General features: G+C 38.8%; 1 protein-coding gene across 4 annotated transcripts in view; it reads left to right on the forward strand.

The window, feature by feature from the left end:
• The window catches only part of prex2 (phosphatidylinositol-3,4,5-trisphosphate-dependent Rac exchange factor 2), a 97743-nt gene that overhangs the window by 17659 nt on the left and 62847 nt on the right, over positions 1-17237 (forward strand). For 3 of the 4 annotated variants that reach the window (XM_079488248.1, XM_079488251.1, XM_079488250.1), the window contains exons 4-14: positions 198-302; positions 1065-1166; positions 2166-2327; positions 6316-6449; positions 6568-6671; positions 9055-9204; positions 9318-9462; positions 11461-11561; positions 13806-13909; positions 13996-14045; positions 16840-16915. In XM_079488248.1, the coding sequence (XP_079344374.1) occupies positions 198-302; positions 1065-1166; positions 2166-2327; positions 6316-6449; positions 6568-6671; positions 9055-9204; positions 9318-9462; positions 11461-11561; positions 13806-13909; positions 13996-14045; positions 16840-16915 (1233 nt within the window). The remainder of the gene's footprint in view (positions 1-197; positions 303-1064; positions 1167-2165; positions 2328-6315; positions 6450-6567; positions 6672-9054; positions 9205-9317; positions 9463-11460; positions 11562-13805; positions 13910-13995; positions 14046-16839; positions 16916-17237) is intronic. The other variant, XM_079488249.1, reaches the window with a different exon arrangement.

Consider the following 17237-nt stretch of genomic DNA (forward strand, 5'->3'; position numbering starts at 1 on the left):
TACTTAACGTTAGCATTAGATCTGGCAGCCTTCTGTCTACCTCTTTAATGCTTTTGAGAAGACTGAAATATCTGAAGGACGCTAGAAATAAAATCTCAGAATAAGTGGTTTGTCATGGGCAGTTTCAAAAGAGCTTACCAGAGATGACCTTCTGTATGTGACTCTGTATGTCTTAACTTGTCTTTAAATCTCATCAGAGGGGAAGGTTTCAGATTTACGACGAGTACTGTGGGAACCACGAGAAAGCCCAGAGACTTCTACTGGAACTTAATAAGATCAGGACAGTACGCACACTTTTGCTGGTAAGACGCTTGTGGTGACAAAATGAGAACGTCTCTCAGACCCAAGTTTAGGGTCAAAAAAGAATTCTGTGAAGACGCTCCTAACTTTAATTGCATGCTAGAAGTCTCATGCACATGTTTGATGTTCTTGTAATCCTCACTTCCCTCCGATCCTTCATTTGTATACAGTTGAATACAAATACAGATTCATGCTTTCCTCATTTCCCTCGTATTCCTGCACGTACACTTCGAGGTTGTTATGTAAAAGAGGATCTCTTTTGTTAATGGTTTGGTCCAGTTCTGAGGACTGGAATGTGTGTGTAAGACTATATCTCATGACCTCTTGTTATACATCGACGGTCCTTGGAGAATCCGACACAAGTTCATTTCCTCAGTATGTGCTGACAGGGTGTCCTTGAACTCACTGTCTTGTAATATAATGCAGGCTTAGTGCTGACCTTTCTGTTCACACTTGTACAGACCATTTTATTTTAAACAGATTTAAGCTCTTTTTGCTCATAATGAAGGCTAAACTAAATTAAGGAAATGAATGAAGGATATAATAAATTAAAGATTAAGACCTAAAGAGGAAATTAGAAACATGGCCACTGATGTTCTTAGGAGAAAAGCCATGTTGTCAGCCTCAAGTTTACCATTGGGTAATGAATAGTGTACCCCAATTTTTCTGTTTGGGGTGAAATGTTTGTTAAACTATTGCCTATAGGACAGCATCAAACCAGTATTTTGAATAGATTTTTCTCTTTTGTTTGTTTACGTCATAAGAACTGCATGTTGTTGGGCGGCAGGAAGAACACAGAGGTGCCTTTGGAGGGCTATCTGGTGGCACCCATCCAGAGGATCTGCAAGTACCATTTACTCCTGAGAGTGAGTGTAATACAGCTTATTATAAAATCGCTGGTCGTGAATGGTATTCCATGCATATAGTAAACTAACACACTGTGCTCAGTATTCATACCTTTTTGTTTTTACTGTATGCTGTTTTAAACATGATGCGATGAGAACATCCCAAAAGCTTAACACTTCAATGAAACTTCAAGCTCTATATCGTCGCTGTCCTTCCATAAAGTTTTTCAGGAAGTAAAAACAATTTTTTAAGTGTTTAAATATTATGGTGTCAAAGTTGACAAGCACTTTTTAATACTTTTTATTGGTTGGATTTTCACATTGCCCAGTGACAAACATAAAGGATGAGTCATCATAATGATTTATGACAAAAAAATAAAATTCACAAAATATGAAGATATGACATTTATGAAGGACAGCAGCGATTTATTGCACTTATTTAATGCGAACTGTGTGTAACAAGGAGCCAATTTGGACATTTACAAAACAATATAGTTAGTGTGTTACAAACTGTGTTGCAGATTTCTTCAGAAAAGCGTGTATGAAGCAATTTCTCAGTTTAATCATTGGCCGACATCATTGCTAATGTTTCGTGGCAGGCTCTTGTACCCAAAACAAAGAAAAGATTTCCTGTAAACACTTACAAGAGCTAATAATAAAGCCGTACATTTAGGCATATTCACACAGGATCGTCATGGCACCTCTTGCTTAATGGCGGCGATGGGGATCTGTGGTCACAGAGATATCACAGAAATGTACATGTGAATTAAACAGATGAGGCAGAACCTCTGTGTTTAGACTCGGTTTTGAGATTAGCATCACTCTCAGCAGACCTTGTCATGCAGTAGCTCGATTATTAAATGTGTTGCAAAACTAAAAAAACATAATGAGCGACATATGAATGCATTTTGTTCGACCAAATAAACAGACTGCTTCATACGACGGTTTTCTGGTGCAGTCACACCGCTTTGGGCTCATCTTGTGGAAATCGTGAGGTGTATGTTTGATTTTTGTGTTTAGGAGCTCCTTAAAAGAACACCGAAAAAACACAATGATTTCTCCATGGTGCAAGAGTCACTGCAGGTGATGAAGGCGGTTTGCTCCAGCATCAACGAGGCTAAAAGACAGATGGAGAAGCTGGAGGTGCTGGAAGAGTGGCAGTCTCATATCGAAGGCTGGGAGGTACGTCAACACACATTTCTTTTTAAATAATGGTGTTGTTTAATTTAAAGGTACTTTCAGAATCCAAACTAGTGATTTTTTTATCTTTTTGCGATACAGCGACACACACACACACACACACACACACACACACACACACTCAGGTGCACAGCATTGTCTCAGTACATCCGGCTCCTTCACACACTTTATTCAGTGTAACGTTTAAGGAATAAAAGGTGCTGTCACTTGCCTACAAACGTCTTTTATTCCACTTGCCAGCATCAATGCCTTCAATTAGACCTTTTTGTCTGGTTCATGTCTTTTTGACCATAGCACCAGATTAACTCTGATATTGATTTATACAGCAGTAAATCTTTCTAAAGTGCTCTAAAAAACTAACCAAAGATTATATATATATCAATAAAATACAGACATATCATCTCACATGTACAGTAAACACGTGACCCTGCAGGTATGGTGGACCGTATGGCCCGAAACCTTTTTCAAATTTCTTCCGTATTAACATGTGACTAGGCATAGGGTTGTGGTCCAAAGATAACAATAGCAGTGATTGTGTGGTTAGTGCGGTTGTGTGCTTCGGCCTTATGTAATATACCCGTACAGTAAGGTATTCTGTGAGTGGGAAGCTCTGTGGTTATAGGGAAAGAGAGAAAGGGGTGAAACGAAAGACACTCGCAAGTCAACGGGGGCAGAATGTGTTAGTCACGAGAATGAAGTGACTATGGTAGTTGGAAAATCACAATTTCTCATTTATTCGGCCTCATGTTGCTCAAAAGTTTTATATGACTCTTTCTACTGTGGAACAAAAAAGAGGATATTTTGTGAAGAGTCTAAGTGGTTTTGTGTTCATACCATGGAAGTCAATACCACGGGTCCCATATTGTTTGGTTAACAACATTCGGTCACACTTCAGTATGGGGCAATTCTCAACATTATAAACAAATTATTTTTTTCCCAATTTGTTATTTACGAATAGTTAGTAAGGTATTGTGTAGGATTGGGGATGTAGAGTATGGTCATGCAGAATATGTGCTTTTTAGGTACTAATAAACAGCCAATATGCCAATAATAGGCTCATAACAACTAGTTAATAGTGAGAATTGGCCCCTATACTGAAGTGTTACACAACAATCTTCTTTTGTGTTCTGAAGTAGAAAGAAAGTCATACAGGTTTGGAATGGCAGGTTTAGTGGAATAGTTTAATGGAAAATAAAAAACTGTCACTCCAAAAACCACATTATGCTTATTGCACATTATCCCTACATAATGGTTTTTATTCATTAATGGAGGGCAACAAGCCTTGGTCACTTTCTTTGTTTTTGCCCATAAATTTATGAAATCATTGAGGTTTGGAACAGTATGAGGTAATGTCTTTATTTGGGTGAATGGTGGCTTTAATTGTGCGTTCTTGTTTATCAAGTTAAACAGAGTCGAAGAGTCTGGACTTTGCTAGCGTGGGTGGTGTGTCTGATGAAGTTCTGGTGCTGATGAGTCACTTTGGCATAGTGGCGCTAGACTGAGTTAATGGCTGTGGTCAATGTGTTAACCACAAAAGAGTGCCGTTCTCTCACATACAGCTTCTTCTATCATCCTGACTTTGCTCAATCAGGTGCATTCAGCCTTAGTGCAATCTCTGAGTTAGTATATTAAAACAAACCATAAATCTTTTTTGGATAGTTTAGATTTGTAACCTAGACATTAATGACTAAGACATCCTTTCAATGTGTTTACTCATATGCTCCGTGATTCTGTGACCTATCAAATATTCACGATGTTTTGTGAACTAAGTGTGTATTTTGCTATTAAGCCTCGGTGACCAAACTATTTTTAAATATTACAAAAAAATAAGTGGACGTTAGTATTTGATCCCAGCAGCCTAGCATGTGCCCTTGTGTTTTGAGACATTTAGCAAACAAAGCCTATGTTGTTTTAGCGTTCAGGGCGCGTGTTGAAATGATCCCAGCCAGGTTCTTGTGTTCGCATCAAGCATTGTAAAAACATACCGCAGAATGAAAAACAGTCGGTCAGATTTTTATGAGGGAAATATAGTGGAATGTTTCGTGAGGTTTGGAAAATGATGTTGACTGAATTTTGTTTTAAGAACTACTATTTCCTTGCAAGATTGTTTCTGTCTGCGACACATATCTGAACAGTCGCACCCCTTATGGTAGGCGTGAAATTACATACGTTTGGTCGGTGTGGCTAGAGCTGTCACACATGTTTCTCAGAGTCCTCCAATGAATTTAATGGGGGGGGGGGGGTTAGTGCTCCATTTGGAAACACGCACTGTTCTGAGTCCATGGGCTCTTACAAAACAGCTTTTACGAAGTACAGAATGACCTTTTGGAAGCAGTTGCCAAATCAGTTTTTGCCTTTGGTGGGTTATTTATGGCCATTTGCCTTCCTGTTACCTCACATCCAGGAAACAAAACAGATGAAACACAAAAATGTGTAATGTAGTGAAATGAGCTTGATTTGCTTTTTAATGTTTTATTAACTACGCAATAATTGTGAGACCGATCTCTGCAGTAATAGACTAACTGGAATTCAAGAGGAAGTAGTCGTCTGTTCTCACAGGGTGTGGGTGGAGATGGGATGGCAGAACACTTTTTCCGCAGTAGTGGCTGATTGCTCATTATTGTTGACCACCTGCACAGCTGTGTGTCCTTCAGACAGCAAAATGGTGGAGGACACGATCACAAGCGCTTGGAGTGCCATTTTATAGACACAGAGTCAGAGGTGAGAAGTTGAACTGTCCCACTTCCAAACACTAATGTGTTCCAGTAAATCACATGTACTGTCAAGGTCGTGGGTTTGATCCCAGGGGATTGCACATACTTAGAAACAAAAATGTATAGGATAATGTAATGTAAGTCGTTTTGGATAAAAGAGTCTGCCAAATGCATAAATGTAAATGTAGTAACATCTTCAGCATGCTAAATGATAGGTCTCGCTGAAGTCAGGGATTACAGGTCAGATGCCAGACTTTGAGTGCCGTTCCAGGCATTATTCCTAAGTAGGTTGTAAAAAAGCAAAATCAAAATTCTGGAACGTAGCATTAATAAGGCTAAAAGAGTGAATGTCCCACTTTTTTTTAAAGTCAGTCACCTTTTGATAGCGGTATCCCCTGTTTTTATTCTATATTAACATGGTATATGAAAAATTTGTCTATAGATCTCCAAAACATTGTAACATTGTGTGAAATAATTTTGCTTACATAAACTTGCATAAAAGAGACAGAGTAAGAAGAGAAGTATCATATGTGCCACAGTCTAGAGTCCTTTTTTCTATGAGGCCACTACATACAAAAATAAGTGTTACGTCCACAGATGTAAAACGATGGACGATGCAACCTTATTCACTTCCATTCGAGTAAAAGGAAGCCAAAATGTCCACTGACATATTGCGCCGATGACGTCATCTGGAGCCAGAGTCTGCGCAGTAGTGAGCGCGATGTGTAGCCGCGGTATCAAGGTCCCGCCCACATTCCCCAATGACTCAATCATAAACAAAGAAATCATGTTATAAAAAACCTTTTTATAACATGGTATAGCTAAGACCCAAACTTTTTAGATATATGAACACTTGAATACACACCAGAGTGATAAGAACTAACTAAAATGACAGAAACCATCTTTGGTTTATCAATTTATTTGAAGTGTAATTGGATTTTTTGGTTTGGTGTGAACCCCAGTCATTTATATGGAGAGGGTGGGGTTTATCATCAATACTGCACCCAGCCAACAGGGGACGATCCAAAAGCTCACAGCTTCACTTTTCAGGACGTGTGAGGCACACCCAGCTATGACACAACCATGGCCTAGCAGTTAGCACAACTTCTCTGAGCTGTGGACCCACCCCAAGATAATTATTTTGTCTTTACCTGTAAATATGACTATAAGGACAATAAAAAGTCTTTTCACACAGTTTACAGTGTGATTTCTTGTGGACGACTTCAGTTTTCAGCTCTGATTTTATCCATTCTCAGGGCTCCAACATCACAGACAGCTGCACTGAGATGCTCATGCAGGGAGTTCTGCTGAAGATCTCTGCGGGGAACATCCAGGAACGCATCTTCTTCCTCTTTGACAACCTGCTGGTGTACTGCAAGAAGAAGAACAGGTGATCAAGCGCTTTACTCTGTCAAACTCTGCAGCAGATGGACGTGTTACCTCTAAACAGGGAAACCCAAAGTTATGGTTGTTCTTTAAGAAGTACAGACATCTGTTTTCTGTTGCAGGCGTTTGAAGAACAGTAAGACGGCCACCGAGGCTCCCCGATACCTGTTTCGGGGTCGAATCAATACAGAGGTTATGGAGGTGGAGAATGTGGATGATGGAACAGGTGTGTTTATTTTATCTGAACATTGAAACGGGTGAACCGTAGCCATTTTTATTTCTCAATGTGTCGTTGCAAAACTCCCCCATCCCCTGAATAGCAGTGAGGTCTGTTTTCGATAAAAAAAACATATTATTTTTCTCTCAGCTTTGGCGCATGATGAATTTCTTTCTGAACTGACAAAATTTAGGGAAACTGTGATAAATAATGTTTTGTTTTAGCCGATTTATGGCACCCTATAGCTTATATTTTTACAGATACGCTGCTTTAAAATGTGTGGGCTTTACCTCTAACTACTTTAACAGCTAAAGGTTACAAAAGTGGCATTTTCTGGGCAGGATGACAAGTTGGAGGCCAGTGACTGGATGAACTTGCGAGTGCAGTGTGTTTTGGCCGATGTGAAGCACTGATTATCAGTTATATTTGTAGAAGCAATTATTTGCTCCCTGGCAGATCTAATATCTGGCGGCCCTGGTGATGGATAGGTTTCAGTCCACACAATCTAAACAAAGTCAATTCCACCACATTTGCTTGTGAGTGTTTTCTCATTCTCTCATTGCTCCATTTTAAATTCAGACATAGATTATTATTGGTACGTAATGAAAACCACGAGAGTGATCAGTGACTTCTGGTGCGTGGCTACAAGAGTGCTTTCTTAATCACGAGTCTCTTTCATTTACAGTTTTTCATGGTTTAGAGGAAGGAAATATGGTTCAGGTAAAAGCATGGGGTTTATTATTAAATTAATTATAAGTTCAAGAGCTTGTTTGAAAATGGAGGAGACTTTGTGTGGAAGTCGAGAGCAATTGTGAAATTGATTCAGTTGAATGAAGGGAAGACGTTGCCTGTGGGGGCATGTTATCACACCGGTGCTAAAGATCGATGCCTGGTTTTCTCTGAAACGGAGATGTAATTTGTCCAATTCCTGTGCTGAATTGAGAGGCACAATCATTGTTACAAACAAGCCAGTGGGGGAAAGAAAACACAATCGTTTAGATTGAATGATTAAAGTGTGAAAGATTGGTTTCTAATGCATAAAAAGTTACACTACTAATACATTAGCTGTATTTGTTAACATTAAAGGCATTAATGTTACAGTAAATGCATTAACTAACATCAAGTAACAGTATAGTTTTTCAGCAGTCATAAATCCTTGTTGATGTTAGTTTATGTCCATACAATTGTTCATGTTAGTTCCCTGTGCATCAACTTATGTTAAAGGTCCAGTGTATAATGTTTTTTGACAGAATTTATTGACAGAAATGCAATATAATATTCATGTGTATAAAGACCTTACACAATGAAGTTTTATGTTTTTATTATCTTAGAATGAGATGTTTCTATCTACATACACCGCAGGTCCCCTTGCATGGAATTGGCCATTTTGTTTCTAAAGTAGCTCTAAACGGACAAACTGCATTTACATTTTGTAAACACATTATCTCATCAGACAGAGAAGCAAAAACATGACGATGTGGGGATGTTTTGGGGAGTGAGTTGTTGGTTGCAATTTGCAACCTCACCATTAGATGGCCCTACATTTTATATACTGGACCTTTAATGCATTGACATTTCCACTGAAGTTAGTGCAGGACATAAAAAGTGCTTCAGGACCTCTTAAAATAGCCAGTAGCATTTAGTTTACCTCATTGCCTGGAACTGTGCACATTAAAATCATTGGTCGATATTGTAAGTTTTAAATGCTCATATTACAACATATGCTTATAGCATATTCACATTGAAAGCCATAAACTTCCAGTGATGATAACAAGACAGATCATTAAATTCTTTAATCACACATGTTGGATGACAGTTTATCGTCCTTATTCTCACAATCCGAATCCCTTTCACATTACATAGAGGCGCAAATGAAAAAAATGAAGAAAAGTTCCTTTGCAAAAAAATCCCCACATGAACGCATAAAACAACACCACACAGCAAACTTAAAAGTTTCAAAGGAATGAGGAACCTCAAGATGGATGTAAGTTTCTGTATGTTCCTCAGGATAATTCCTAAAATCATGTTGATTTCTCATAACCTTCAAATAAGAGCTTTTAACATAAACATATCCCCTGCCTGAAGTTTCCCTCGCAGGCGTTTTAGTCCGTTGCCTATTTTATGCGGCAAATGTTTCAATTGCCCCGGCCTTTCAGCTCTCTTTTTAGTTCACACTGCATTGTTTATTGCCAAGAAAATCTATTTCAACATACAAATGTGGAGGCAAGGCAGGAATGCAAAGGCGAGAAGATTGCGGCCGTGCCACATGTAGGCAAACACAGGCAAAAGACAAAAGCAAATATGTTTTGGAAAATGTGAGGAAGTGGCTTACGAGGGCTATAAAAGGCGTCTGACAGGCAGACATTGATTATTTGTCCACGTTCTTCCACAGCAGATTACCACAGCAGCGGGAACATCGTGAACAACGGCTGGAAGATCCACAACACGGCAAAGAACAAGTGGTTCGTTTGCATGGCGAAGTCACCAGAGGAGAAGCACGAGTGGCTAGAGGCCATTTTGAAAGAGAGGGAACGTCGAAAAAGTGAGCAGCGAATGTCACTTCTGTAAATCTAAAGCAGTACAATAAGCTTTACGTGGCATAAAATATAGAACGCGGTTTTTTTCAAAAACTCTCCTTTCTTTTTGTTCTCTCAGCGCTGAGATTGGGCATGGAGCAGGACACCTGGGTCATGGTCTCTGAGAAGGGCGAGAAGCTTTATAACCTCTTGAGCAAACAGGGACACCTCATTAAGGACCGCAAGCGAAAACTGACCACCTTCCCCAAGTGCTTCCTCGGAAGGTAGGTCAGCAGTGTGTGGCTCTGATGGACTCCAGGAGAAATCACATCATGGTTCATGACCCGGGGTATCATGGGAGAGAGATAGTGGGATGTTGAGAAGGAAAGTCTGAGGTTGTGTGAGATTGGAATGAAGGTGGGAAATATCATGAAACTTGGGAGGAGTGGGAGCTTCAGCTGCTGTTTTACTGCTGGAACATGACCTAAATGGATTTCACTCTGCAAAATATGAGCTGTTTACAAAGCTTAATTTAAAAAATGCAAATGCGAATTTATTTCAAGTTCAATTCATCTTAATATTTTTGCTATATTTACTTTATTCAAAATATTATTTTGTAACCATACATGTGCCGTCAATGTGACCTTTTTCCTTAAGAAGCATGAAATCCATCATTCTCTTATTGTTTCTGTTCTTTGAAATGATGTGTCTTTGTTATAAGGAAATCAAGCCCAGGCGTACTTTGGTGATTCATCTTTTAAGATCATTGGTTGGATGTTTGTAGGCCTGGTTCCTATTTAGCAGAGTAAATCTGGCTTTTATGTAAATGGTACCCAGAGCGGCCAGCAGAACACCATCTTATGCTCAGAGACAACACATAGGGAACTACGGCAGAGAAATTGTTATCTTCTTACATTAGATGGCAATATAATGTACACGATGAATGAGGCTGATGGATTGAACTTTGCCGAAAACTAGGATGCCGTTCAGATGTAAGATACTCTGATATTGCATAACAGAGAGTATTTTGATGTGGGTTGGCTGTGTTGTAGGCCTCTTAATGTTTGTCCTGGGTAATAGAAAGCGAAAGTCTTTCAGCATTATGTTAAAGCTGTGAGTTCAGAAGGTGTAAAACCGATTGTTCCAAGATGTGTTGGATTTTTCATGCTCTGATGACTTATGTATTAAGTGTTCATTTTGGGGTGAACTGTTACTTTAAGAGAAGAGATCACAGAAAGAGAATATTAGTGTGTTTGTCTCATTCAGATAGAAACAAGAACAATTTGACAGGGTTTTTAGGGTTCGCTTATCATACATTAAAGTGATAGTAGTGTGGTGTTCAAACTTTGGAGCAAATACTAAAATTATAAGAGCCATTAACAAATCCTGCAAGATTTTTTTACTCATTTTTGGTATTCTCATGTGGTCTCATGATACACTATAATTAAAACATTCTGTCATTCGGTTCTGATCTTTCTTTGTTCCTTACTTAGTTTCATCAAGCTGTATTTTGCAATCCTTGTCATCCTACTGTCTGTGTTGTATGTACATAACTGATTAAAGCTCCCCCCAACACACAGTCTCAGAGGTTTTAGGTCTGCTGAAGTATGAGATGTTTTACATGCTGCATCACCACTGGGCTCCATAAGCTCTGGAAAGAACCACAGAATTACACTGGTGGAACTGGGCATGTTCGTTTTGGTTTTGCGGTAGCAGGGATGGATGTGGGGGGAGGGAATGAGATACTCTTCTCTGAGCTAGTGGTTTGCCCAGGAAAATGACAAAATTATACAGGGCAGTCAGTTTAATCTTGTCAAGAGAGACGAGCGAGAGAGAAAGAGTGAGGGGGAGAGAGAAAGCATGTGCAAGACAGAAGGGAAAGACGTGAAAAATTAAACGAGGAATGTTCAACAAGATAATTTTCAGCCTTTGTCAAGCCGAAAAAAGATGTGATGTTTGATGTTTTGAAGATCTATTCAGTTTTGGGCGTTTGAGGCATGCAGACAAACACAAGGTTTTTAGCTCAAAATCTCTCCTTTGCCTTGTTCCGTTACCAATTTTATAAAGGTCATGTTATGAACATTACAGCATCATTTGGAGGAGTGTGTGGATTTCTATAGCCTCCGCCGCACAGCAAAGGAACACTATTAATTATTGACCGCCTCTCTGTGGTGCGATCACTCACTTTTAATGGATTTTGTTGACAGTCATTCATATAATTTGTGGATCCCTTGTTGTTCTTTCTCACATTATTTATTTGTTCCCTGACTCTCTGTTCACAGCGAGTTTGTGTCGTGGCTGATGGAAATCGGAGAGACCAATAACCCTGAGGAGGGGGTGCACTTGGGCCAAGCTCTACTAGAGAATGGCATTATACACCATGGTTAGTCCGCCATCTTTCATCCCACTGTTACATATTCCGGCTTTCTAAATGCCTAATTTTTACTTTACTTTACTTTACTTTACTTTTTTATTTGTTTTATTTTACATTTGTGTTATTTTACATTTGTTTTATTTTGACTTGACTTTAGTTGAATTTACACTAAAATTGTCACAATTATACTTTTATAATATTATAATACAATTTTATTATTTTATTTTATTTAGCATGTTTACTTGACTTGACTTGACTTGACTTTACTTTACTGTTTTATTTTACATTTGTTTTATTTTACATTTGTGTTATTTTACTTTTTTTTTATTTTGACTTTACTTTACTTGAATTTACACTAAAATTATCACATTTCAACTTTTATAATATTATAATACAATTTTATTATTGTATTTTACTTTACTTTACTTTACTTTACTTTACTTTACTTTACTTTACTTTACTTTACTTTACTTTACTTTACTTTACTTTATAATGATTCTGCTTTATCATGTCATGTTTCTCTTAGTATAGTATACTCGTCTCTGGTCCCATCCTCTCGATACCTCATTATTGATTAATGCCCCTACACCTACACCTACATCTTGATTATTCCCTCATTTAATGCCCTTGTGTCTTCTGTCTTGTGCTGGTTCATTGTGGTTGTGTGGTGAGTCCATGTGGCTTGTCAGTCTAGTTTAGTCTATTTGTAGTTCTTGTTTTGAGTTTATTTTAAGTCTTTGTATAGTATAGTGTAGTTAGTCTTAGGCCTGTCGTATGTATCCATGTTTTGTTATGTTACCCCCACGTGGGTCTTTGTTTTATTATTTATTAAATTATCTGTTAATCCCTTACCCGCTGCACCTGGGTCCTCTCTCCGTGTCTCACCCCACACTCATGACTATACTTTACACTAAAATTGTTCCCTTGATGGATCTTCATTATCACATTTATACATTTATATTAATGAGATGATACAGATGGCTGGATCTCTTAATATTTCAGGAGCCCTGACATCATCATTGTTCTTGGGCCTGAGGAACGCTGGTAGTATCTGAGAGCAGCTGGCTTTTTATGACTCTGTGTTTATATAAAGCGTTACAAATATTCCTTCCTTCACACCCCGCTGTTTATTTAATACTGAGGGAAATAGTTGGTCCTCCGCCTGCTATTTCTTTGTCATTTGTTTGGTGTCGAGGTCAAGTTCTGCTCTATACTCGCTCACCAAATAGACGTTTTTTTCTTAAATAAGGCTGACTGGCCATGAGCCAGAAGTTCACGTTAAATCACTTCTCACTTCAACGCTTCCTAACAGGGAGAAATAAATTTGAGCGTTAGGGCTCCCTGTCCGCTCACTTGCATTTATGGGATCGGTGCGAAATACGTTTGGGCTTTGCTGAGTGTTCGCTGAGTTGGATGAATTCATTTGCCGATAAACAGAAGGATTCGTTTTCATACGCATGTTAACTTCTCTTACATTCGCTCTCACGTAGTGCTGAAAGCCTTCCAGTTCCCTTTTAACAGATTATTTTCAATAGCAACACCGAATGTTTAGGGCATAAGGTATAGTTCACCTAAAAATACAAATTCTTTCATCCTTTGCTTATGCTCATGTCAACCTGTATGACTTTCTTTCTTCTGCAGAACACAAAATAAGATATTTTGAAGAACATTGGTAACCAAACAACATTGGCCCCCATTGACTTCCATTGTATGGACACAAAACCAATGAGACTATTTGATTTCTCATAATAACTTATTTTGTGTTCTACAGAAGAAAATCATACAGTTGTTGCAAAGCTTTAGAAAGCTAAACAGCACATGTACAGTATGAACGCTATATGTATGTATGTATATTCTGTATACGGCCTTATAATTATTTGTAGAGCAGTACCTATATAAAGAACTCTGGAAGCCTTTTTGTAAGTTGAAAGAAGAAAAACAAATGCCAAAAAGTTGAACCATAAACTTGATTTTACTTGTGCAGTTTAAAACAAACAGACTTTGAAAATATGAATACGATACACCACTAAACACAGTTTTTCTGTCTGACATAGAGGTCAACAAATGATGCAAAAATTTTCATTTTTGGGTGAACTGTCCGTTTAAATACTTTTTTCATCCACTTTTAGAATAAACCACAAACTCATTTTATAACTATATCTACATGTAATAAATAAACCCATGTTACTGCATACATCTTACTTTAAACATAAAATTAAATGTAACATACTAATCTACTGAAACTCATTCCAGTTACAGACAAGCACCAGTTTAAGCCTGAGCCAGTTCTCTACAGGTTTCGCTATGATGATGGCACATACCACCCTCGCAGTGACATGTACGATATCATCTCCAAGGTAACTCGGCTGGCTCCTGCTATGCTAAACGGGCACAGTATCTCTCTGCCTAATAGAAACTTACAGTTTTCTCTTCTCCTCCTCAGGGTGTGAGACTCTTCTGCCGACTTCACAGTTTATTCACCCCAGTGGTAAGGTAAGGGATAAAGTGTTAGTTCCGGCTCATTACAGCTGTGTCATATGGCACGGCTCTGACAGGTGTGTTCATACCACACAACGTTTTTATTTATTGTCTAAAGATAGCACATTCTGGAAACCAGTGACTTTGAAGTACTTACTTTTTTCAACAACACAAAAGAAGATATTTTGAAGAATGTTGGTAACCCTGGACCTTGTTGACTTCCATTGTGTGGACATAAAACCACTGAGACACTAAGGTGTTTCACTGAATAAAGAGTCATGTACAGTTTTGAATGACACGAGGGTGAATACATGATGACAATGTTTTTATATGTAGGAGAACTACCTAAGATACAATAATTGTTTTCTCTCACATTATTTAGTGAAGATCTATATTCTGTCCATACTGTAGGTGTTGTTTGAGTGTAGGTAATGGAGACGATGATAACTGAAAGAAACGATCTTGACACTAGGTTATCTGTGCCTGTCTCGCTCGGCCTGTGTTCTATCAGTGGAGGTGTATAGACGTGCTCCCGTGTGACCAATCAGTGTCAAGACTGCACTGCAAATGAGCCAGCGGGCTGAACCAGTTGCAATTGAAGAGTTTGTCAGCTGACCTGTCCACAGGACATTCAATTCCTCTCAGCAAACACAAAGCTAACGGATTCAGACGGCAGGTTTTCTTGTTCAAGTGATGGGATGGCTCCTTTTTAAAACATTTTACTAAATTGCACCTTAATTGTTGGAGTTGCATTGCTTCCAAATACCACTAACAATTTCTTGAGAGTTTCAACGTCTTTTCTGGTAGCTTAAATGTAAAAATCGTGGCTCCATTATAGTCCATTACACTAGCGCTTTTAGACTTTTTGGACTCTGGTGTACTGTATATTATGCGTGTATTTTTTGTGATGCTACCAATGGGATACCACGTTTTTCATTTCTTAGTTATAGTTGAAGAATCCAGCTCTGGTTAAATTGTCTGGTATTTCCTGCTTGGTTGGGGGGGCTCTGGAGAGATTTGATGCCCCTGCTGACCCATATTATCCTCCCTCAAATCCAAGGTTAGAAACATTACTGCTATACTTTATACCAGCAATACTGAAAGTACACTATTATATTGAGTAATATTGGATAACACTGTTGAATCAAACAAATTTGCATCATTTATTCACCCTCATTTCATTTAAAACCTGTATTCTTCGAAATATCTCCATTCGTGTTCTGCAGAAGAAAGACATACAAGTTTGGCATGGCATTAGGGTGAGTAAATGTTGAAATCATTTTTTATCAAAAACTCTCTTCAAATAAAAACGATTTGTTTAAAATGACAAAAGAAGAGACGAGGAGATGAAAGTTTGGGTTGGCCTGCAGACGTTTGTCCTTCAAATTCATCTGCTCTTGTGCCGGGCATATGGATGCCCACGGTAACGCTGTTTACCCCAATTTGTCACAGTGACAGTCTGGGTACATCTACAGAGGAAAGAGCTAGCTCTGTGTCTGTAGCGGTTAAACCATGGCATGACCTGTCCAGCCTCCAGCTTCTGGTCCATGTAAAAAAATCACTGTATAACGAAACAGAAACCTTCATGCACCATCATACAACTAGACGTGGAGACAGTTTTGTGGGATTCTTTTGAGAGAAAAAGGCACGATTCCTGTAATCTGGAGGTGTTTGTTTATGTAAAACTTTGAATTCTGTGAATTCGAAACAGCTAAGTTTAGCTTTTTGTGTGTGTGAGTATGTGTGAGAGTGTTAGGGTGTGGGCCTCCCAGAGCCCGACCCCTCTGGCCTAACACAGCGAGTGTCCCTCTGGAGACCCCTGGCTTCATGGGAAAATCTTTGCTCCATTTCATTCCTGTGATTTTCCGTGGTCTGTCCCCAGCCACAAAACATTTGGCCTACAGCCTCTGTAGCCAGATTGCAGTGGGCTGAAAGACTTGTGCTGGAGTGGAGAAGCAGGTTTTGTAACCTGGAAGCGGTCTCGCTCATTAACCAAGCTTTGGTTTGTTGGTGTGGTCCAAGAACATTGCTCAGTAGAGAACATATAGAGATTTCCTTAGATTGGGAATATTGCAAAACCCCCTTTTAATTGTCTGATTGACAATATGACGACTGATTCTTAAAGGGATCGTTCAATCAAAAATGAATCTTCTATCATCATTTACTCATCCTCTTGTCATTTCAAACTTTATTATTTTCATTCCTCCACAGAACACAAAAGAAGATATTTTGAAAAGAATGTTGGTCACCGAACAACAGCGGTATCCATTCACTTGCAATGGTTTATGTCCATACAATAGAAGTGAACGGGTACCACTGTTGTTACCAACATTTAAAAAATATATTTTTTCTGAAGAGGAAAGAAAGTCGTAGAGGTTTTAAATGACGTGGATGAGTAAAGGATGGCAGAACTTTCAGTTTTGGGTGAACTGAGTTTGAAAGCACAATAAAATGAACAAGAACGCACAGTGCAGTGTTTATGGAGAGTTCCCGTAAAGCAGCACAACAGCTCAGCTTGTGTCTTTCACTACAGGACAGTCAACAAGTCCAGAAAATGGGTGGAGGATCTTTATTTAGTCAAAAATGGCGCTGTTAAACTAAAGGACGGAACTTACTTTTGAAAAACCAGGCCACAGTTGTCATGTGAAAGCTGAGAACAGCTCTCGAGAGCTTTGTCAAGCGGATGTAGTGAAAGGGAAGGGTTAAAGGTCGAAGTTGAAATACGTGTCGCTTGCAATGTGTGTCTCTTGAGTCTAATGCAGAACAGAGATCACATGAAATGTTTCAAATGTTTTTTGTTTTCACACAGGGATAAAGATTATCATCTAAGAACGTATAAATCGGTGGTGATGGCTAACAAGCTGATCGACTGGCTCATAGCACAGGTAAGATTCCAGTGATGATCATTTCTCCATAATGGACCGTTATGCCCAAAGTGACACTCGTGGGGAAGTAAAAGTTAAAACTCATTCTTGACAGGAAAGGAGCCAGGAAGCAGGAATGAAACTATTTCAGTGGCTATTTTTTAAACAAGCTCCAATAAATGTCGCAAGAGCATGCGATCTGTAACATTAAACCTGCATCTTGCGACAGAGTCTTTTTCTAGTTTTGTACAAAAACAGAACAGTGACCATAATGATATGTCAGATTGGGATTAGACTAGAAGTGTGGTTTTGAGATCGAGGGGCAGACCAGATCAGCGTTCGA

This window comes from Barbatula barbatula (genome assembly GCF_947034865.1).
Source record: "Barbatula barbatula genome assembly, chromosome: 23".
In the NCBI taxonomy this organism is placed as follows: Eukaryota; Metazoa; Chordata; class Actinopteri; order Cypriniformes; family Nemacheilidae; genus Barbatula; species Barbatula barbatula.